Raw genomic sequence first — 25,009 nt, 5'->3', positions numbered from 1 at the left:
ATGAATAAATGAATAAATCAAACAAAACAAAAGTAAACCAGTGCAATCAAGGTCATTTTCAACATGAAATGAAATTGACTCTAAATGCTGTGTTAGGGAGACTGGCATGGACTCTGCTATGCGCCCAAGAGTGTAAGTGTGCGTGTTTAACAGGGCAAAGCGGCCCTGAGAAGAATAGTGATGAGGTTGCAGTAAAGTACACATTCACAGGCTCAGATACTAAGCTCTGTTTTCATTCAGGCCACTGAGGCTTGCTTGTCCCTTGACCAGTTAACACACAGGCAGGGCCAGACACGTACACATCACCTGTCTGTCCTCCTCATTCGCACAGGGGTGCCTCTGCTGTGTGTGATAAGGTAAGTGTGCGAATGAGAGTGTGATTCATACACACAGCGGCAGCATCCTAGTAGTTACCCTGAGACAACAAGCAGAAGATGCAGCAAAAGGCATGATACGCAGCATACAGAACAGAAAAAAAGCTATTCCTCTGGAGGAGAACAGAAAGCAAGGCTGAGGTCTCAGAAGACCTACATGGTGACAAGCTTTCAGTACATAGGCAAGAACTCTGAGCTTAAGCTGCAGTCAGCTTCTCTCCATCAGTTCGCCTCAAGTGCCATGCAGCCTCTCCTGCAATGCACCAAACCTGCAGTCCAAAACACCGAAAGACCCTGCTTGTGCCGCAGCTGCAAGCCCAAGCATCCACCTATGACCGCCATAATCCACTGAAACAACTCTCACTGGCTTCAGTCTTTCTCTGCTATCAAAAATCTTTTCTCTGAGTCAAAAATCAATTCAGTAGCAAAAATAGGATTTTAATAAATGAAAAACAAGACCATTTTCTTATTTACTTGCTATTGCTAAATTAAGTTGGTGTGTTAATGCAAAATAATGGTTAAAGTATATAAATGCATGATGTACTGTGAAAAATACTGAGCAATAACTTTGTCTTGATGCAGACACAGATACCATAACCAATTAGGGCTGTGTACTGGCAAAAACATGCATCACGAAACAGGGGTTACAATTCAATATATTCCAATATATTGTGATACTGTAAGCAAAGGGATGTACTGACTGAACAGATTTGTCACAGTACAATGAAAACCATATGCATAAAATATGAGCAAAATAAAAGTTTACACAGTGGGATCTGAGGACAGAGCGCAACACTGCTATCCAGCAGTCAGGGTTTAAAAACAACACAAACGACTAATAGATTTAGTTGACTAAAATCAATGCTCAAATTAGTTGGTACTACTTTAGTAGTGGATTAGTTGGCGACAAGATACTAATTTTATTTTATTTATTTTGAAGATTACGCCACCGCTCTGGCTCTCTTCATTCAACTCGCTCTTATTTATTTATTTTTTTCCAGCATAGACGAAGCGGCACATAAGCGCATGTGACAAGGTGAATAACACATAAATCGAGCAACACAACGAATCGATAATTGAGTCTCACATAGACACGGGCGGAGTGTTAACAAAAGACATCTTCAACCAATTCAACTCCGAGACGTTATAAATAAGGAGGACGCCAAACCTGGAGTCTGTTTGTGGATAAAGTCAAGCAATAATCAAACAAAAAAGCAAACTACAATAAAGAGCTACTCAGTTTGCTGGTTACGCCATGAGCTCCGGACAAACTGTCCAAAAAAAAATACTAAAACAAATATTCTAGTTGTAGTATCTTCTATTGCTGCTTATGATGTGCACATGGTTGGTTTTAACAGATTTGTTTCTTTTTTAAACAACAACAACAAAAAAAAGCTCATAGCTACATACATTCTATTTTTTAGCTGAGCGATACATAATCTGAATAATCAATTAGTTTCAAAAATTGATACATTATTCAATGTTTGTTCAGCCCTAGAAACAACACAGTACTGCAAAACATCTCGCAATACTCAAGTATTACTTTCTTACACCCCTAATACTGATCTAATATTAGTTTTGACTATGGAGTGGTTTGGAAAAATGAAGGGGTCAGTTGGGTGTATTGAAAAAAATATTAATTAAATGGTAGATTATATTTATATTTATACATATATTATATATAGATTATATATATATATATATATATATATATATATATATATATATATATATATATATATATATATATACAGTGCCCTCCATAATTATTGGCATCCCTGGTTAAGATGTGTTCTTTAGCTTCTAATAAATTGAGTTTTTTTCTAAATAATATAGGACCACGATTGAAAAAAATCCCACATTAAGAAATAATTGTTTAACATCACATCATGTGTGCCACAATTATTGGCACCCCTGATGTTAATATTTTGTACAACCCCCTTTTGCCAACAAAACAGCACCTAATCTTCTCTTATAATGTTTCACAAGATGGGAGAATACAGATAGAGAGATCTTTGACCATTCCTCTTTGCACAATCTCTCTAAATCATCCAGCGACCTGGGTCCTCTCCTCCTGTGGTGAACCATTTCTGTGTAGATTTGGCCATATGTTTTGGGTCATTATCTTGCTGAAAGACCCAGTGACGACCCATCTTCAGCTTTTGGGCAGAAGCCACCAGATTTTGTTTTAAAATGTCCTGGTATTTCAAAGCATTCATGATGCCATGCACCCTAACAAGGTTCCCAGGGCCTTTGGAAGAGAAACAGGCCCACAGCATCACTGATATTGACCATATTTCACAGTGGGCATGAGGTGCTTTTCTGCATACTCAGCTCTTGTGTCACGCCAGACCCACTTAGAGCATTTGTTGCCAAAAAGCTTGTTCTTAGTTTCATCTGACCAAAGCACACGGTCCCAGTTGAAGTTCCAGTACTGCTTAGCAAATTCCAAACGTTTGCGTTTATGATTGTGAGTGAGAAAAGGTTTTTTCCGTGCATGCCTCCCAAACAGCTTGTTGGCATGCAGATAGCGCCTGATGGTTGTTTTGGAGACTTTGTTGACCCCAAGAAGCTACCATTTGTTGCAATTCTGTAACAGTGAGCTTTGGAGACCTTTTTATTTCTCTCATCATCCTCCTCACTGTGCGTGGTGGCAAAATAAACTTGCATCCTCGTCCAGGCTTGTTCACTGTTCCAGTTGTTTTAAACTTCTTAATAATTCCTCTGACAGTAGATATGGACAGGTGTAGGTGAGTGGCTATTTTTTTGTAGCCATTGCCTGACTTGTGGAGGTCAACACACATCTGCCTTACTTGAATGGTATGTTCCTTTGTCTTTCCCATGTTGAAGAGAAATGGCCTCTGTGTCACGTCATATTTATACCCCAGGGAAACAGGAAGTTGTGAATTACTAATTAAATGTTCCTACATACTCTGATCAACTTCGTAAACTACTGTAGAATTGACAGAAATACTTTAACTCCATTTATTTCCTAAGAAATGTTAGGGGTGCCAATAATTGTGGAACAGGTGATTTTATGAAGAATAATTATTTTAGTCAGGGATTTTTTTTTACCCTTAAAATTCACTTGAGTTAAAGGTTGGATTTTACTCTTTTTTCCATCGTGGTCCTATATTATTTAAAAAAAAAAAAACTCAATTTATTAGAAGCTAAAGAACACATTTTAACCAGGGGTGCCAATAATTATGGAGGGCACTATATTTTTATATATATATATATATATATATATATATATATATATATATATATATATATACATACATACACACATACACACATACACCCATATACATACATACATACATACACATATATAAATATAAATGCATAAATACAATATTATAAACAACAAAGACTTCTGTGAGTTGGGTCTTCTACTGCTCACATAACATCTGCTTAACAAGCACTTAGCTGACTACACTGACGTTTTTAAGTTTTCATACAGTTTGAATTACAAGCCATCAGTCATAGAGCAAGGACACATGACGTTAGCAGGAAAGAAGAGTGCTGTACTTGTTTTCACTTTCAGTTTCTGGTGCTCTGCTTTCCCTTCTCTGATGCTTAACTTTGCTGACTAAAGATGGTTTCTCATGCACAGAACTTCTGTAAACTGTGTTCTACTGTAAATATATACCTTAAGCAGTTCATTTACAACATTCTTGCCCCTCTACCATTTAAAAGTGGAACCAAATATTAAAACAAGAAGTCAACTTTGATGCTATTCTGTCTCTTGTGGCAGTGCTTAAGCAGGAAGGTAACCAACACTTGTTTAGCAAAGAATAATACATCAGTGTGCATTTTCTCTTCATTTTAAACAGACACAAGTAAACTTCCTGCACTGCCCCTACCTCTTTAATAATTGCATGTGTGTTACAATGTTAAACTGCTCTGCATTAGGAGAGAGAAGCTGGTTAGAATTAGCTTAGTTAGCAGGATAACAGTCTGCTCACCACAGAACAAACTAAAGTCTGGCTGACAGAAGCCCACTAGCAAACGTCTAGACGATAATGACTCAAGCAACTGGTGACTAATGATCGAGAGACAGAAAGCTGTTTTTTGTTTTTTTTTTTGGATCTGTGGCCCACTCACTCAGCTAGCCTTGGCTTAACTAGCTCAGGTAGAGCTCTACTGAGTATCAGACAGCCCAGTGCTGCTGCTGTTGACTTACTGCTTTACTACCAACGCAAAATATGGGGGAATTAGCTTTTTAAGACATGTACCAGATAGACACAAAACAAATTTGACACCTCAGCCACGTCGTAATTTTGAACTAACGTCTTGATTTTAAGATACCATCAACATTTTAACATATGTATTACTAAGCCTAATTTAAAGCACCCACAATATAAGATTCACCCAGAATAAAACACCACATACTTTCAGATTGTGGTTATAAACCAGAGAATGGACTAGTCTCATCTACGAAGGTCTTCTTGTGAACATATGCGACTTTAAATCAAAACAAGCACCATTTAAACCGTTTAGCACCATTTAAAAACCCCAGAACCAGGTTTGCACTGCTGCTGCAGTAAAACAGCATGTATTACAAGTTTCTACTGCAAGTTAATTCCACTCTGCAGACAGCTAAACTACTTTGTTATCTTCTGAGAGCTCTCCTCAGGCTGCATGCTGTGAGTAGTGTCCATTTATGGCACCTGGAGAATTCCAGCAGTTACAGTGTTAGAACACAGTTACATTGCGGTAAAACACAGGATGTGAACTGGATCAAGCTTAAAATAGCAGATACCCAATCCATTATCCATGCCTGGATCAGCTCTGATCCCAATCCACTGGATTGGAATGGAGATCTCTACTAACAGCTCTTTAGCTATTAGTAGAGATCTCCATTAGTAGAGATCTCCATTCCAATCCAATCCACTGGATTGGAATGGAGATCTTTACTAATAGCTCTTTAGCTATTAGTAGAGATCTCCATTCCAATCCAGTGGATTGGGATCAGAGCTGATCCAGGCATGGAATAATGGATTGGGTATCTGCTATTTTAAGCTTGATCCAGTTTACATCCTGTGTTTTACCGCAATGTAACTGCATTGGAACCCTTTATTACTACATGTTATTTTTATAATATTCATTTTTATGATGCTGTATTTTTGCATGAGTAATAACAGTGAGTACGCTTATAGACCCACATAATTATAATTATTATATACTGTTCTTTTCTTTCTAGCACTCAAACAGATTAGCCAGATTATTTTGTGTTGTGTTTAAACCTTGGAGGTACGGGTAGAACCAGTACAACACTGGCAGAGGCAGTGTTGCACTTAAAATTTTAATGTTGCAATTGCATTAAGAGTAAACCTTCCTTTTACTCAGATTTTGTGTGTATGATTGTGTGTTTCACACTATACCATGACAGGGTTCCAAAATTTTTTTGTATTTAAATTACAACACATAGCCTTGCTTCCAGCATTACAATATATCGCAATGTATCATAACCAATGTATTTTGACATATCATAATATACAGTCCTAGTCAGGTGGGCAATATGTGGCCAAATAACAATTCCTTATGACTTTAAGAAGCTGGAGAACTTGTGAAACTGAGCTTCTGAGAGATGATTGACTTGTCTGGTGTCAACTGTGCCAATGTATTTACACAAGGGCACCACTGCATTGTCGGAGGGGGTCTCTTTGAAAGAAGTTTCAGTGTAGGATTTTCTGCACTGTTATGTCCAACGTGTCCGCAGAGGCTGCACAGGGAGGGCACGCGGGAGCGTATCCACGGCGACAGGCATGTGGCCGCGAGCATGCTCGCAGTGAAGGACAGAGGACAAGAGTAGTGTTTGCGAGCGGTGACTCACACTAGCGCTTGAGTGAGCATGCTGGCCTAGCGCTCACTCACACATACACAGAAACACTGTGATGGTGGATAAAGCGTTGGTCACCACCAGCATCATCCATTGAATCTGCAAGCCCAGAGGGGTGCATGTAGACTTGCCAATTTATTATAGTTTTTAATGCATGGCTAGCTTAACATATGCACCATTTGACATGTGGGGATTAGAATAATCAACAACCACATCGTGTGTGTTCTGCATCTTAAAGTCACAAGCAAAACAGACCCCACTACAGCTCATAGAACCTGCTATCAAACATGGCTAAGATGAATGCTTTTAAATTAAAGCGCACGCGTGTTTGTGACAAGATTAAGGACGCACTGATGAGTGTTGACGGTTCTGTGCACCCTGTGCTCCTCCCACCCCTTCGTTTAGAGGCACTGCAAGCTGCACAAACATGCTCTGCTTGTGTCAGGATGAAAGTCTACGCCTATGCAGTTGGGTGCATGGCAGAAAAACAAGAACAGAAAAATCAGTGCGAGACAACAGAAAAGACCATGCTAAAGCAAAGATGCCTCAAAATGCAGAGAGCCAACGTGAGTAATCGATAAGTACATGTATAAAGAAAAGCGGCTGTAACCAGCTGGGCGGGGCAAACTCTGCGGCAGAAACGTATGGGCCGGAGGACCTCTCTGGCCTCCTCTCCACAACACAGAGGAATACACGCAGAGCTCTGAAACAGACACACAACACTACACACTCTTGCACAAACCAGATCCAGGAACAGGCCCGGTCAGACTTATCCAATAAAAACTGAGAGGGAAAAAAACCCAGTTGACCACAACCGCAGACAGGAAACCCAAGGCTATGGTTCTTTTAACAAAAACCAGGCCAAGCCTAACAAGTCACAAGACAGAACTGGACCTAAAGACTGAGGACCATTGGGTAAAACCATTGTATATATGTTACAGTGTGGATTGAAAAAAAAAAATGTGGCAAGGTGTGTGTCTCAGAAGATACACTCAAACTAATGCGGATACATGCATTGTAGGCGCACCCTGTTCCAGTACACCTGTTTCAAAAAGTTGTTTTTTGAAAAAACGTTTTCATTTTTTAAGATGCATGGCCATAATATTCTGTAAGAAGCAGGCCTACCTGCTAAGATTTCTCTATAGCATGTCACGAACAGTCACCATCAATCACTTATGTAGGACTTACCCTGAGTCACAGAGCAGTGAAGAGGAGAGGAAAGACGACAAATAAAACCTAAGGGTAAAATAAAAATGACAGAACAAATGACTCATCGTCAGCCATATGGGTCGGTTTCAGGTCTTGATGCACTTTTATCAAGCATATCTAAAATACTTCCCTCATTAAGGTGCACAATAAAAATAAAAATTAATGATTATATAAGCTAATAGAGTTGCTCAACTGGATCAGTGTCTGACATTGCTTCCTTGTCGTGTGGAGTCACTTTTTTTATAATTAGTGCTAACAGTTTAACATCAGATTTTATGAGGGAGTTACTGCAAATATTAGAAGGTTAAGGTCCAAACTTTCTACCTTTCCAGAACATGAAAATTGGTCAAGTATGAGACTGACACGAACAACAAACAAACCTGTCCAATGACTTCTATCTACTAAAAATCTACTAAAATAGATACATTCTGTTATCATTTTGCACCCCCAGCATGTGCTCTGCATCATGTTACAACTAGAACGTGACCATGGAGACAAACAATGTTGCACTACAGCCAACAAGCACCACTCCAAAGCAAGGTCAGCTACAAAGGAATGTATCTGTATCCAAGAAAAGAACTTAAAACCTGTGACCTAAAAAAGCAAAAGCTTGTCCCGTCAGCCTCGACCATTCATATTTAATGTAGTTCACCTCCCAAAGCAAGGCCATAACTCAAGAGTTCAGACCGCAATTTGAGTTCATGCCTGCCTCAAATAGTCAGAACAAACCAAACTGTACCACAGCAACATAGGCTAACATTATAGAATCCATCAGGATATGCTATTTCCTTGCTCCCAGTCTCCACAGGAAACAACTAGGAGTTTAATGCTAGCCTACATCCGATGCACGTTAGCTTGGATAGCGGCGGCAGCTGTGTGTGCTTTCCAAGCAGGCCCACTGATTGTGTTGGGCATGCTTGGCTGTCAGACAAAGGCCAGCTCGTCTTTCTGCATAAGACGGAGGGGCAGGAGCAGCAGGCCAGACTGGGGGCCCTGTGGTCTTTGTCTGGTCTGAAGCACCCGGCCACCGCCGTGCTGACAGATGCGTTCGACCCTGGGAGTCAAGGCATGTCTGGGTGGGCTAAGTCTCCAACTTGGGCATGGGCCAAGAGACGTGGAGGAGGTGAACCAGAGCCAAAACAGTCACTTAGTTTTGGATGCTGGAAGCTGTTGGGCCAACCCCGTCTGCCAGACGAGTTGGTGGAAGAGGGTAAAGGGGGCAGGCATGGAATAGATAAGCAGGCATAGAGTCAAAAGGCTCATGGTGATGATATGTTATTACATACAGTAAGGTATATAATTAAAGAAATTAAAGCAAAACAATGCTAATGTATCTGAATGAAGAAAAGCAAGCAGTGCCCCTTAGCTTGATATCATGATTCATTTTAAAATATTGTAAACCCCAAAAAGCTTAATCAGAAATCAAAACAAAACAATGAGGTACCAAAGGTATCTAAAACATTATAACAGTACTAAAAAAATAGAACAAAAACTATTCTCTAATGCATAATCTTTCTTACAAATTCCGCAACATTTACAGAAAAAGCTAGACCCCCCATTTAGGCTCGGTTAATCAAAGAAAGGCATTTAATAATAATGATAATGACTCATCAATAGTTTTTTCATGACATTTTACCCACCATCTTCTCAGAACATTCCTGAGCACAGCTCTAAAATGCACCCATCCTTCAACACTTTATCCTGTTCCTCTGATCAGAAAAGCTGTGGCTTTACACAAGATTCCAACTGCAACTCAGTCTTATCTTCTCCATTAGCTCTTATCAAATATTGTGTAAAACTAAGCCATAATAAATAAAAATGAGGAAGCACACTACATAAATAACCATGACCTTCATGAATATTCCAGTCACATCTAGCCTTCCCAAACATTCAGGACTATAAATTATGAACAGATACAGGACCATGCATCCAGTACAAATGGACTGCAGTTGTGCTTCTGCCTATGTATGTCAGAGGGCACTCTGATAAAGTAGTAAACACAAAGGATAGCTAATTATGATCTACTGAAATATGCCTGGATTGAATCAGGACATCCTTATAAATAAGTTGTGTTGAGGAAAAAATATTTGCTGTTTGTGTTTTAAATTCAGAACACTCTGTGATTTTCTTGAAAGCATAACTGAAAATAAATATCTAAATCTAACTGTTTCTTCCATTCTGCTAAACATGCCGCGTTTTCATGAAGTGTGAAATTGCGGCAAGTCTCAGTGGTGCACACTAACTTTTGGAGGATTCATCTTGGAATAGACCTCATCATGGTAAGCCCCCTTCACGGTAAGGATGTGCCTACCTAAATGTGCAAATCAAGGAAGAGTGGACATGATGAAGGAGGTGGGGCATGAATGTAACGGAGCCCTAGTTGAATTGTATTCATTTGTTACTGGACACATCTGCAAAAAGTCTATTGCTAACAAGTAACAACAATGATTTTCTTTTCAGTATCTGCACATTGTTTAGTATCTACTATAGAATCTCAGATGCATGCTCTCAGAGACTAATAAACATGCCGCATAGCGGCGGTCAAAATAATTCTTTTCCAATGCAAGGAAAACACAGACGTGAATCCTGACAGAACTAAAACTATGAGACCACCACTGAGTTAAGTACAAAACAACAGGCATTTCAGCCTGTAATTTTCTAAGTAGAGGGGAGAAAAACCCCGTCATGGCAAAAATTACAGAGGAGCCCCTGTGAAAGAGAGAATTACCCCAGGACCCCCACGTAAATTCAATACCTTTCAAACAGGGCTTTAAAACAGGCACTGACCTAAATACAGCTTCACAAAACCTAAACTCAGCCATTGTTTCACTAAAAACAACTTGAACTCGAGTTTAAATACTCAAGGAATGATTTATTCCTCAGGACGTGCACATGAAAGAATGATGCTTAGGTCAAACAGACAAATATGTTAAACATGAAAGAGGAAAAGTCAAGAAGGAACAACATTTCACACTAATTAACACTATTTATGTATGTAGAAAGAAACTGCCCTGATTAACCCATATTGTTCGCTGTTCAGCCTTGTTTCTAGCTCACTCTTTTGAGACACTGACAGGTGAAAACACGGACTGACTTAAATAGTATATGTTAAAACACAGGCCTAGGTGAAATTCTCCAATGCAAACAGTTTAGTACCTCACTGAAATGTTTCTCTTCTAAGGTTTAATAACCTGTAAAACAGTAGTAGCATGTGATAAAGAATGTCTACAACAAGTTACAGGAGGGAAAAAAATAAATTACATACACACAAATTTGTTTTGTTTTGTTTTTTTTTATGCGGGAGAGTAAAATCTGATCTCATCTGGACACACTGGGAATACATTTCAATAAAAAAAACAGAATCCAGCCACAGCACATTCAAATACTGTACGGAAACGCATGTTAATTCAAGGTGTGAAAAGCCGTCTCTTCTGATGGTCTCATATTCATTTCAGTAATCAAAACTAGACACCTGGGTTTTTCTGTGTGTTTTCTGCCATGTTCTGCAAACCCCCATGCTCAAATGACTAGGGAAATGATGTGGAAGTATTGAGGTTTATTGGACCGACACAAAGAGCCTAATCTGTGTAGTATATACAGATCTTTACACATTTGAACACAAAGTATTTTAAAAAAAATAAATTAAACTTAAGCTCAAATTTGAAAATCATATCAAGCCTAAAAAAATATTACACCTCCACCTGTCAGATATCTCCGGCACCTCGATGTTGGAACAGGCGATTCCTCTGCCGTCATGACAGCTGAAAGATGTAAACCTACACTATATTGCCAAAAGTATTCGCCTGTCATTGCATGTATTTGAACTTGAGGGACACCCTTTGCAGCTATAACATCTTCAACTCTTCTGGAAAGGTTTTCCACAAGGTTTAGAAGTGTGTTTATGGGAATTTTTGGGAATTTTTGACCATTCCTCCAGAAGCACATTTGTTGGACAAGAAGGTCTGGCTCGCAGTGTCCACTCTAATTCATTCAAAGGTGTCCTATTGGTTTAAGGTCAGGACTCTGTGCAGCCCAGTCAGGTGTTTCTACACCAAACCTGCTCATCCATGTCTTTCTGGACCTTGCTTTGTGCACTGGTGTGCAGTCATGTTGGAACAGGAAGGGGCCGTCCCCAAACTGTTCCTGCAAAGTTGTGAGCATGAAATGGGCCAAAATCTTTTGGTGTGGTGAAGCTTTAAGATTTCCTTTCACTGGAACTAAGGGGCCAAACACTTGGCACAATGCAGTCAGACAAGTACCGTTCTTCTGGCAACCGCCTAACCCAGACTCGTCCATCAGACTGCCAAACGGAGAAGCCTGATACATCACTCCAGAAAACATATCTCCACTGCTCTAGAGTCGAGTGGTGACGTGCTTAACACCACTGCATCCAACGCTTGGATTCAGCTGCCCGGCCATGGAAACCCATTCCATGTAGCTCTCTACGTACAGTTCTTAAACTAATCTGAAGGTTTGTAATGATTGACTCTTAAGAAAGTTGGCGACCTCTGCGCACAATGCACCTCAGTATCTGTTGAGCCCACTCTGTCATGTTACAATGCCTATGACTGAAGTTGCTGTGGTTCCCAATCGCTTCCGCTTCCACGTTATAATACCACTGACAGTTGACTGTGGAATATTTAGTAGCGAGGAAATTTCACAACTGGACTTGTAACACATGTGGCAACCTATCCAGGTACCACGCTGGAATTCACTGAGCTCCTAAAAGCGACCCATTCTTTCACAAATGTTTGTAGAAGCAGTCTGCATGACTAAGTGCTTGGTTTTATACTCATGTGGCCATGGAATTGATTGGAAAACCTGAATTCAATGATGTGGATGGGTGAGTGAATACTTTTGGCAATATAGTGTATGTTCCTCCTGGACACAAGTCCCTTTTCAGTATGCTAGCCAAGGCATACACCTGTGCAGAGAGCATCAGTGCCACTGCTCATCCTGCCCCTTTAATCCATTTCCCATTTGGGGAAACTGCTCTAAATCAGAAGCAAATCAACCATCGTCTCCAACAGGTGTCCGACATCTGTTTAACAAACTTCACCCGGATCACAGCTCTGAGACAACACAGACACCTGCAATAGAGTTAAAAATGTGAATGCCAGTCATACACCATTAGAGCCATCATCTACATCTCTGGCAGGCTTGCCAAATGAGCCTGAAAAAGAAAAACAAACACCACCCAGAGATGCTGGTGTCCAAGCTCTTCTATCGATACCACACAAAAATATGAACATATCATTAGCTCCAGTATTTTGCCAATTACCAGATCATTGGCCGGAGGCATCATACTCGACAGAGTACAGTCTTGTGCAAATTATGCCGTAGAAACATCACAATTAAAAGGCAGTATCATAACGACTTTGTCTCTCTCTCCCTCTCTCACTCTCACTCACACACATACACACATACACACACACAGACACACACACGTAAACTAGGGGCAGTGAGCACACACACCCAGAGTGGTGGGCAGCCAACTCCAGCTCCTCGAGCCCAGGTTTTGATCCCACAACCCTGTCATCAATAGCCCAGAGCTCTAACCGCTGAGCCACCACTGCCCCACAAAAATGAAGACTATATATTCTTCATATTCCAGGAAACCTTGTACTCTTTAGTATATTTACACACTCATTGGCTTATTAAAGAAAACTCTTCTATTTAAGAACAAATGCAATTAGTTTATGAGCTGTATCAGCTTGTGAGGGTGGACACTGAACAGTGACTTAGCCACCCCTATAGGACATGTGGATTATCCCGATGAAGATCAATTCAATTCACCTTAACAGCTACAGACTCAACAAATAAGCCAAGCTGCTAAGGTATGCTACGGCAAAAAAAGTCCAATTCATTTCGGAACGCAGCCTTTCAGCATTGACCTTGGTGAGAAAGAATCCTGCGTGCTGAGCTCATGTCTATGGCTGACGCATCATCTCGACCCTCGCTGCCTTGGCTACTTCGCACAGCAGCGACGTGGGAGTTGCGAACACGCATTTGGCGGAGCATGGCCGAGACAGAGGGGCAGTGTGGCTTGCAGAACAAGGGCCTGGGAACACAAGTGCCATGTGACAGCAGACCTTAATTCCAGTAACAAGCAACACAATACAAGCAGCCAGAGAGGAGCTCACTGCCTAATTTAGCTATCCGCTGCCAAAACACTCATGGTCTGATCTTCACCACAGGAGCAGTCCAAATAATTCAGCTCACACTGTAACCCCTGCAAAGAAACCTATAGGAAGAGGGTGGCTGTTCTGTTTAAGGGTGAGCACCTCCATTTAAATACAGAGATAGGTTAAACAGCAAGGGTGCAAAGGAGTGTTTGTGAAATGTGTGAGCTGTCAATTATATGCAAGACATAAGGTAAGACGCATTATTACAGGGCACAGGATGAGGGGGCACAAGCTCTGCTTTCTGTGAGGCTTGCAAGTTCAGATGAAACTTATGAGTCAATGTCTACAACTGTTATCAGCAGGATAATGAGGAAGCAGACATCATTTCTCTTCACCTGTGTGCCAATTGTGACCTGGTCTGCCCACGTGTTCCATGTTGCCAAACATCTACTGGACTGTGGGTCTAAATCCATGTGACATAAAGAAAGCATCTCTCATTCATTCTCTCCAAGAGAACATTGGTTCTGATCACAAACATATTCAGATCACCAGGTCCTGGTTGCTGCATTACCTTCTAGCACCTATTACGATGGACCAGGATTCCAAGGGATGGCCAGCTGACCTACAATGACCGAGTAGAGTCCAAAATAGTGTGGTGACGCACAGCAAGGCTAACGTCGCCTAAAACATTTAAACGAGCACTCAAACTGTGCCCAACAGATGTCAAGGGAGCATTCGGGAGCTCTAAAGAAGTGGTAGGAAATGCAAGGAAGGGAGGGAGGGGGCAGAGTCAGCTAACCACCGATTGTGTCATACTGCTGAGGTGGTGGTGATTGGGGGGGTGGCCCGAGCCCAGATGGTGGAACAAAGTAAAGCGTGTGGAGCTTCGCTCTTCATTCATAGTAAATGGGAGAATAGGAGGGGGTGGAGAACACAGAGAACACGGTTTAACAGCAAAGCAGCATTTCCATCTCCTTCACAGAAAAGTAACGATAAGCCTCGGAGACTGGTAGGCTGTGTCCAGTTGTAAGCCATGCCGCAAAGGACCTGTGAGGGCATAAACGAGCCTAGCAAAGACACATGGCGAGTTACATGAGTAGTCAACACACGTTTAAGCCTACATTTCTTGGAAGGGACGAATGCCTCTGCAAACGCATTGCTAGCTAGTCTAGCTAGTCAACTCGTGTAGAGCAACAGGGATCTGTAGGCAGCATGCTAGCTATAGCCAGCTCCCATCCACGCAGTGGGTGTTGTTCCAGTCTACCCCACACACGCCCAGTTAGCCGGACCAAACTTCGACCATTAACGACTCTCTGACAGAAAACCGACGGTAGATGTGTAAAACGAGACCACCTTAGGCGAGCTAGCGATTTATCTCCAACGTATTTTTGACCACCACACCTTCGGCACATGTCGTATCGCATCGCCTTCTCCACGCACTGACTGGACCACAGCAAAGGCTAGCATGCTAGCTGCTGGCTATGCAATATGCAAGACAAGCATCCCTCCCGACACACACCCCTGCACTTCAGTGCCCCGCTGTTGTCTAAAGATGCAGATGCTGTTTTTGGAGGGCTCTAACTACAGTTAACCGTAGATACGACCTGAGCACAAGTTAGCTAGCACTAGCTACCTAGATGACAGACTACATTACATGGTGTGTGTGGCTGATGTGCTTCCCACTGTGTGCGGGGCGTCGTATGCAACACACTTAAGGTTATGTTAAGGTCTGTTAACATTATTCCGTTTCACTTAAAGATTCAGTCACTCAGCTAGATTCACCATGTCACATTTTGCGCTTTGTTTCTGGTTCTTTTTTACCTTACGTCTCCTGGTTTCAGCAGTGCCGCTCCACACAAAGCATTGATATATGACTCGTAGGTTTTGCTTCCAATTGTCCACTTTAAAACCGTTCACATGGGAGCACCCGGCCGGACACATGACAGAACGACATGCAGGTTTTGTTTGAGGTTTGAGTGAGGAAACGTGTCCGATTAGAATGCACGTTACTAGCCAAAACTAGCAAGCTAGCAGTCCAGAGTGGTTTCCGAATGTAAACGGAACAACTACTCAAAGGTCCATGTCGAAAATCGGGCATATGCTTACTAAAAGTGCTCCTCGTTTTCTTTACTTTTTTATTCCATTAGCTACTGTACATACACTCCCGTTTCTGTCTGCCTCTCTATCGCGTTAGCCTTAACATTTGCTAGTTCCAGTACTTCCACTTACACTCAACAGATTTTTTTTTATGGTCGGCAACAGCAATACGGATTTGAAGAGTACACCATGAGCTCTACTGCGCCCGCCCACTGCGGCGTCTGATTGGTTGACATAGATGATCTTTACAACCCGTTGGTCAGTGACTATACTATTTCCCTTTGATGCCACGCCCATGCGAGTTACAGTACAAACACGATTGGTCGAGAGAAGTGCCTTTTTCGAGCAAGTGGGTAGTCTTACCGGTCCACTGTCGCCAATCAGATGAGCTTTTCTTAAGTCCGTAAAATCACAGATTCACAAAAAAAAAAAAAAGAAAAAGGCACAGGGCCCAGTTTCCAAGAAGCGTCTTAGTGTTGAGTGTTCAGTGTGACGTTTTTTTCCCCAAATACTTTTTTAAATAAATGATTTGCGTCACAGTTTTTTTATTTAGCTGTTTTCATGGCAGATAAAAGCATTAGATTGCATTGAATTGGATTTCCTTTGATTGATTTTTAAGCTTTGTCATTGGTTTAGCTTTAATTGATAATACTACTGGTTCTCAGTTTTCAGTTTGTTTAATCTAATTAACAAGACATTTGTGTATTTAAATAGGAGAAATGGAACACTGAGTGCTGTAAATATTGAGAACCATCACATCTAATTGTGTCTGCTCAATCGATCCCAAAATTTGGATCGGATAACATTAGGTAGAACACTACATTCAAATGTGGGTGTACTGCAATAAATATTTTAATCAGATCTGGAGAAATAAGACATTGGAGTTATTTTGGAGCAGACACAACTACATTTTAAAATATATAAAATATTAATTCAAATATTAATTTCAAATATTAATATACTATTTCTTGTCTCTTTTTAAATTTGGTGTAAAATATTACTAGTTGATGTAACCTATTTTTAAACAGTTTTAGTTTTAGTTTAGTTTTGATTTTATCCAGTTAAACTGTCCATTGTTGGATGATTTTGAGCAGTTTTATTTTATTTATTAAAGTAAGCAAAATGATCAGCAGTATTTCTTGAAATAAGCAAAAATGATCTTCATTATTGCTTGAAATGAGCAAACTTGCTTTTAAATGGAAAAAGACATTTTCACCAGAACACTTCCACTTTTAATATTGCTTTTCTGTTCATAATCTTTAAACCATGTCCATAATCTTTAGCCACTTCCTTGTTTAAAAAAAGGTGAAATAGGATAAACTGCACATTGGACATTAAGGAAGGAGTATCAGGAGTATTATGTTTGATTTGAGATGCTCTTGGATTGCTTTCATAGTATGTTTTGCATCATTATCCATCTGTTCTGTAAAAATACTATCATATCACTTTTGAATCACATATCACATTACTTTGTCAATTTGGCTGAATCTGAGCAGAACACATAGCTCTATACACACAGAAGTCATCCTGCCACTTCTATCAGCAGCCATGTCATCAATAAACACCAGTGACCCAGTTCTAGGCAGCCATTCATGCCCTTGCAATAACAGTGCATCCACAATGTTTGACAGATGATGAGGTACTGCTTCCGATCATTAACCCTTCCTTTCCACCTCCATACTCAAGTTAATTTTGGTTTCATCTCCAAAGAATTTCCCCCAGAATTGGGCAGGCATTATCTTTCCCCATATCACAGGCAATTGTACAGTCATGCAGTCCCATAGCAGCTTCTTAGACTTTCTTTGGCATAGCTCTTGTCCTCATGTTGAACAGTGGCAAATATAGACTCCAAAAGTGTTTGAAAGCTTAGACGCAAGCCTAGTTATTTTATGCCTGCACTAATAAAGCAAAGTAACACACCTGAGTAATCATTCTAATTTCTACAAAACAGTATGCAAATACCAAAACTGAAATGTGTGTTTTTTAATCATGTCAATACATTATCATTTCTTGCCGTTACAAATGCTTTGGCATTCACATGTTTGCATTGGGACAACATAAAAGCAGAAAAAAATCTCATATAATTCCACATTCTAGAAATGGACTGGACAGAGTTATTGGGACCTTATAAAAATTGCAAGAAACAATTGGATTACAATTGTTAAATTTGTATCTGTGGCAACAGGTGCTGGCAAATCACTCATTCAATCAGTTTAAATGGAGAAAAGTTCACTCAATTGTTGTGTCTGATAATTGTTGTCCACACTGAGCATTAAGAAAAGAAAGAGCAAATAATTTTCTCAGGATGTAAGAACCAAAGTGGTGGACAAGTATCAACAGTCTGTGAGGACCGCATTGTTGACACAGACACATATAGAAACCAGGATGTACCTGGAAAGCCAATTACACTGTAAAAAGTAGTTATTCCGTTCATACCTAAAACAATTTACTTCATGTAGTAAAAATCAACTGAAATGGGTTTATTCAACTCAAATAAATACTTTGAACTACTTTTGATTTTTTTATTCAAGGTATTTAGAAGTTGGATTCAAGTTTAATTGCTTGTTATCACATAAAGTAGACACATAAACGTTGCCAACAAGAGTTGGCAAAGTACAACATGAAATGAGGTCAGAAAAAATAACACAGGCCCTATGGTTCAAATATGTTTTAGGGTTGTTTTGTTGCTTTTGGCCCTTGCCTTGACTGTGTGCATGACATTATGATTTCTGAACATTAAATAATTTTGGATTGTATATAGTATAGATAAAAGTGTCAAAGTTGAGTATACTGAAATGTACACATTGCATACTTAGAACGAGTTGGTTTTTGAGTATGGTTTCAACAGACAGCAATAATTCATGAGGGGTCTGTACTGTCACAGATGAGCTAAATAACCCAAGTCACTAAATGCAAATTCTATAGTACTGCTCTGTAATAAAAAAGAGCTGTAAGTGTAATACAAGGACAACACATCTTCAGAACACACATGAAGGCAACTCTTGTTTAAAGATTAAACCTAGCCCAGACACTTTACATCAAAATGGGATTGGTTGATTGCACTGTCAGTTGTAGTTATGTTGGTGGTCATTCTAAAACATTCTTCATAAGAAGTGCTAGCTACTCACCAATAACAACAACATCCCAACATTTTAACCTTTATATAATTATCTTTGTCTAAACACCAAAATGTCTCCATGTTCAAACCACACTTGTCTGGTCTGCCTTAAATAGACAGTCAAATATACAGGACACCACTGCACATTTACTGTATATTTACTGTACTGTTTGCCTACTTATTCATGCAATTATCTAGTAAGCCAACCATGTGACATAAATAAAAGCATGCAGATGGGAGCCAGTAGCTTCAGTTAATAATCACCATCAGAATATAGAAAAAAATGGTAATACTGACTGCTGAGTAATACTGACTGTGACATGATTGTTGGTGTCAGAACTGGTTTGACTCTTTTTAGGAACCTAGAATCTGATCTCCTAGGATTTTTATGCACCGCAGTCTATTATGTTTACTCAGGTCTAATGTTTACTCAGGTTTACTGCTCTAATAGAGAAAAACATCCAGTGATGAGAGACCTTGTTGATGAGAGAGGTCAACAGAGAACGTCCAGATGACAGAAAGAATACTATAAATCAGAGAACCACTTTGAACAACTTTGGTGAGCAGAAAAGCATCCTAAAACATGTTGCTACAACAGCTGAAGACACTTTGGGTTCCGCTTTTGTCAGCCGAGAACAGAAAGCTGAGGCTGCAGTGGGCACAGGCTGACCAAAACCGGGCAGTTAAGGACTGGAAAAATTAAGACCTGATGAATTTCAATTTCTGCTGAGGCACACAGATAGTAGGATCAGAATTTGCTGTCAACAGTATAAATCTATGGACCCAAACCTTGTTAGCTGTCCAGGTGGAGGTGGAGTCATAGTGGGAAAGTTTCCTACACTTTGTTCACATTAAGGCCAGTCATTGCATGAATACTACTGCCACAATTTACCACACTGTTAAATATATAAGATTCTTCAAAGGTAAAGGTGCACGTATTTGTCACTGTACAGCGAAATGTGTCCTCCGCATTTAACCCATCTGGTAGTGAACACACACTCACACACACACGTGTTAGGGGCAGTGAGTACACACACACACACACACCCAGAGCGGTGGGCAGCCAACTCCCGCGCCCGGGGAGCAAAGAGGGTAAAGGGCCTTGCTCAAGGGCCCAACGGTGGCAGCTTGCCGAGCCCGGGAATCGAACCCACAACCCTGTTATCGACAGCCCGGAGCTCTAACCGCTGAGCCACCACTGCCCACTTGAGGAATGTTTGGATGTTCTTCAGTTTGGAACTGTGGAGGAACCTCTTAAGGTGCTATGAGGACCCCAAGAAAAGGTTTTTAGAAGAAAAAGGTTCCTTGAAAGTTCCTCGAATCACCTTAAGAGGTTCCTCCACAGTTTCAAACTGAATAACCTTCAAAATGTCCTCAAGGATCTTATACTGTTAACAGTGCACAATGCAACAAAGCAAAACTTTCAAACAAAGTTTCAAACTGGTTTACATGACAACATGTTCTTTAGTGGCCTTCCCAGTCCCTGGATCTCACAGGATTCTTCCCAACATCTTGTGGAAATTTTGCAACAAAGAACTGAGGTTATTTTGAGTGCAAAGGTCAGCTCTACTCAATATCAAGTATCCCAAGTTCACAGTGAGGGGATATAGATATTAATATTGTTGCTGTCCAATGAAAAACATGTAACTCCAAAAGGATGACTTTACAGGGGAAGGCAAAAATGTTCTTAACTTTAAATGGAAATGGAAGGAAAATAAGAGTTTATTCCAGGTAATTTAGAACATTTATATTGTGCTATTCATCCAGATTAATTTGCATAATGTATAGAGCATCTACAGGGTTCAAACATGGACTAAAATGGACAAAAATGGAGATATGTGTTTTGCATTGGCCAGCAATGATGTAAAACATTCCTTTTGGATTGAATATTTTCATTCCCTGTAGTTTTTGAATTTCACTTAAAATGTCCACTTTGCAGCGAGCCATTATAGTAATTAGAACATACTTTAAGATCACAGTTGTGTAAGAGCAGGGGAAATTATTCCTCCATGGATGTAATTGTGTATTCTTGCACTAGAGGGAGACAGATGCTTGTTCATTACACCTTTGGTGTATTTTTGTTACCTTTGTTGCATGTTGGAATTTGTAAAAACACTAACAAGCTGCATTTCTTTAGATTCCTCTCCACTAGCATATTTCTGTTAGTAAAAATTTAGTTTTTTGGGAACGTCTTGAGTAATTTTTTCACAAAACAATTATATATGCTAATAAAAAGGTCCTTTAGATCATAAAAATGGATAATTACATCTCTATTTTTGTCCAAAACTAAAAATGGACAAAAATGGAGATATGTGTTTTGCTTTGACCAGCAATGATGTAAAACATTCCTTTTGGATTGAATATTTTCATTCCCTATAGTTTTGAATTTCGCTTAAAATGTCCACTTTGCAGCGAGCCATTTTAGTAATCAGAACATACTTTAAGATCACAGTTGTGTAGGAGCAGGGGAAATTATTCCTCCATGGATGTAATTGTGTATTCTTGCACTAGAGGGAGACAGATGCTTGTTCATTACACCTTTGGTGTATTTTTGTTACCTTTGTTGCATGTTGGAATTTGTAAAAACACTAACAAGCTGCATTTCTTTAGATTCCTCCCCACTAGCATATTTCTGTTAGTAAAAATTTAGTTTTTTGGGAACGTCTTGAGTAATTTTTTCACAAAACAATTATATATGCTAGTAAAAAGGTCCTTTAGATCATTATGGTAGTGGAAGCCCTTTGTCGTGCTATATAGAATAAAATAGAACTAACCACAAAGAACTATCCACAAAGTGTTTGAGTTGTAGTTCCTCTATATAGAACCATTACCTTAACTAAAGAGGTAAAAAGTGTTCTATATAGCACTGAAAGATATGAAAGGTATTTTTGGTATTTTATAAAACCATGTTTTAAAGGTTCTGTAACAAACCAAGTTTTCTATCACAGAAAAGAACTGTACAATTTGGTGATACACTATTTAAACTTAATTAAGGGTTCTTTGAGGGGTTGGGTTATATTGGACCCACAGGAACCCATTATAAAATACATTTTCTTCTCACTTTTAAAAGGTTTGTTGACTCAAATTTGTATTCAATAACAATTTAAGCATTCAAATAGTTATTTCAGTTTTAATGGTTCTATATAGAATTAATGCATTTGCCCTAAAGAAAACTTAAAGTATTTTTTAAGAGTATTATGCAATAGGGCAGGATTATTTACAGTAACTTACATATAATCAATAAGATTAATACATCAAGCAAAACAGCACTTGAATACGAGAATTGACTATACACTCACTTAACACTGTTTCAAGAGAATCAACATTACTTACTTCAGTGTTTTGGCTCCTCTGTGTATAAAGCGACACAACAATTCAATAACAATGCTTTTATGGTTGTTTGCCTGATCAAATAGTTCCTCTCTTTTACCAGATGTGTATTGTATACTTTTTTAATGCCTTACAGTTCCAATCACAGGGCCTCACTACTGTTTGGTCAAAAGACCCCTTTTTGCATCATATAGAACCCTTCTATGAAGTGCAGAAGGAGATGTCCTTTCAAACTGTGCCAATAGTGTTCTGAGACTCTGAAAGACTGAAAGTCCATAGTACTGCTTAGCAATGCTGTTTTACGGACCTTTTGTTTTACTCTGCAGGATAATCATCAGAATCAAAATCAGTTCACTAGCCAAGTACAGTCGCATGCATTAGAACCTGTATATATACATTGGATACATACATTGTAATGTAAATTGACTAGTAATACAAATAAATATAGATACATTATATGAGTATGTGTATAACAATGGGTGTAACTAAATACATACACTTAAAAAGGATTCTTTAAGGCTTGTTTACTAAAGACAATTATAGACAATTATATACCAAACCATGACAGTGTAAAGAACCATTTGGATGCTTAAATCTTCTATCCCTGGTTAAAGGGGTCTTCACATAGGTAGAAAAACTTTTGAGGATTTTTGATGTTGATGCTTCACTAACTTGTAATATGGAGAACAGCAGCTCATTTATTGGGCCTTAAGGCTCTGCACGCTTCTAACTGCACTATGTAACTTAAAACAGGCAGGACAGTGCTCGCGACAACTGCATAACTCAAGTCATATTTAGGTAAAGTCCTGTGACATTTTCAGAGAATGCTACTTTAAATTGTTTTAAAGGCATATTTAAGCTTGTTTCCTGTAGCAGATTTTGGTCACTTTTTTCAACTAGAAAAACAAGAAAGCACGTCAGATCATTGCATATGACTGTAAGTGAAAACCTGCAATGGAAAAGTATATCATTGCAAAATGTACATAAGCACAGAAGTATTCCACATGTCAATTCTCAATATGTAAAATAAACACACAGGTATTTGTGCAAATGTGCAAAGTGTAGAGGTGCAGAGTCTAGGGTCCAGCAAAAAGTGCATATATATTAAACATCATAAACACTGTGGTTATATAAGTACAGTCAGTACGTACAGTCCTGTTTTTTTCCAAGAAAGGCAATGTGGGAGTGAAGAGGAAAATCATTAATGCCTGTGTTCTGATTATAATTGTGACCTTCAAAAGTAAAGAAGAAACACACACACACACACACACACACACACACACACACACACACACACACACACACACCTGTACCTGTTTTATGAGACAGCAGTCACAACTCCACCCACTCATGCCTTAGTTAGTAGTAGTGTGTTTACACGGAAATTGGGAGCTATGTATAGCTTTACTTTACCTGAACTGCAAAGAATAGCTACCCACTCAGAGCAGAGGGTTTCCAATAATAAAGTAGGTATAGGACCTTGGAATATCTTAATATAATAACACTAATGATGGAAAATTCAGAAGCACAAACAATTTGTAATTTTCCTAATTAAATGAAAGTAATCATTTAAATTCAGATTCAATCCTTATGTAAACACCATGTGTACGTAATTTTTGTGTTTTAAAAACTACTGTAGACAGGCAGGTTGACAGAAGAAAGAAAGAAATCTCGTCTCAAGAAAATATTCCTTTTTCTAAATTCTAAAAGTTGTGCTATGACAGATAAAACAATAACGTTCTATCCATAAAGCCTGCAGCACTTTTGCACTTGATGTCCGTAGCCTGAATCCAAACACACATTATGTCACTGTGTTTTCAAAGGAAAAGCTTTAATTGTTCCAGAGATACTGGAGGACATTAGGTGAGTCACTTCTGCTTATCTGAACGCTCAAGTATGATGCATGTAACCAATGTAATGTAACCAAACTTCAGAGATGCTGTAGGTCTAGGTGCTGATTCCATTGTGCACCAGTTAATGTTTTTCAGTACATTCTGTGTTTTTGCTTTGTGCTCTCAATTTGTAGAACATTTGTCTTTATTTTTAGTTAATTATTAATAGTGTGTCATCCTGGTTGGACCTATTCTTCTAATTCTTCTCTGAAATCTAAAATCCAACACTTAGAAGACTGATGAGTTTTCCTACATTGGTGAGTAAATCTCCAGTAAGCAGTCCTAACGGAGGAATTATGGAGTGCGACTCACGACTCCACGTTTTTTCCACATCAGTACCCAAGCAGATGGGTCTGTGCAGACTCATAAATACACCCATCCCCCACATACAGTGGTTATTTTTTCACACACATGTCTGTCATTGTGCAGACCCAAAATAAAAAAGAAATAATTTTTTTTTTCATTATGTGGGGGTTCTTTAAATTTCATAAATGTTCATTTATGAATCATCTACTGTTCAATCATCTACTGAAAGGCTTTTAGGGAACCACAAATATCTTTGCACTTTTCTACAAAAAAAAAAAAAAACAGAAGTGTTTTATTTATTTATTTATTTATTTCATTTTTTAGGGGGACATTTGGTGCACATACACTCAATCTCACACACACACACAGAGGCTCTGGGAGAGCAAACAGCCCTTCTTCTCTGTCAACATGACAGCTTTGATTTATCTGAGCAGCCAGTGACTATTGTTTGCTCTCTGTGCGCCTCTCGCTCTCTGCAGTGGAACCATCTGTAACACGACAATGTGACCAAGTGAAAGTCAGTGAGCAACTTAATAGAGGGGTAGTCACTCCTGATTCAATCTGTAATAGCCTATGGTTCATGGCCTAAATTTAATTTGGCTCCTACACACCACCTTAAAAAAATATCTGATACGCACAATGATCTGTTACACACAAGAACAGCCCTAACTCATAACAGTTTCCAAAGACATCAATGAGCTAAAACATCA

The 25,009-nt window shown here is 39.3% G+C and overlaps 1 protein-coding gene across 2 annotated transcripts in view; it reads right to left on the bottom strand.

Annotated features, from left to right (window-relative positions):
• usp22 (ubiquitin specific peptidase 22) overlaps positions 1 to 15,805 on the bottom strand; it is a 41,714-nt gene extending 25,909 nt beyond the window's left edge. For both annotated transcript variants that reach the window (XR_011980737.1, XM_072694291.1), the window contains exon 1: positions 15,378 to 15,805. Coding sequence is in view for 1 of the 2 variants with exons in the window: in XM_072694291.1 (XP_072550392.1) it covers positions 15,378 to 15,497 (120 nt within the window). In the remaining variant the exon portion in view is untranslated. The remainder of the gene's footprint in view (positions 1 to 15,377) is intronic.
• Positions 15,806 to 25,009: the final 9,204 nt, after the last annotated feature.

This window comes from Salminus brasiliensis, chromosome 12 (assembly GCF_030463535.1).
Source record: "Salminus brasiliensis chromosome 12, fSalBra1.hap2, whole genome shotgun sequence".
NCBI classification, from domain to species: domain Eukaryota; kingdom Metazoa; phylum Chordata; class Actinopteri; order Characiformes; family Bryconidae; genus Salminus; species Salminus brasiliensis.
This window is presented reverse-complemented; position numbering and strand designations above follow the sequence as displayed.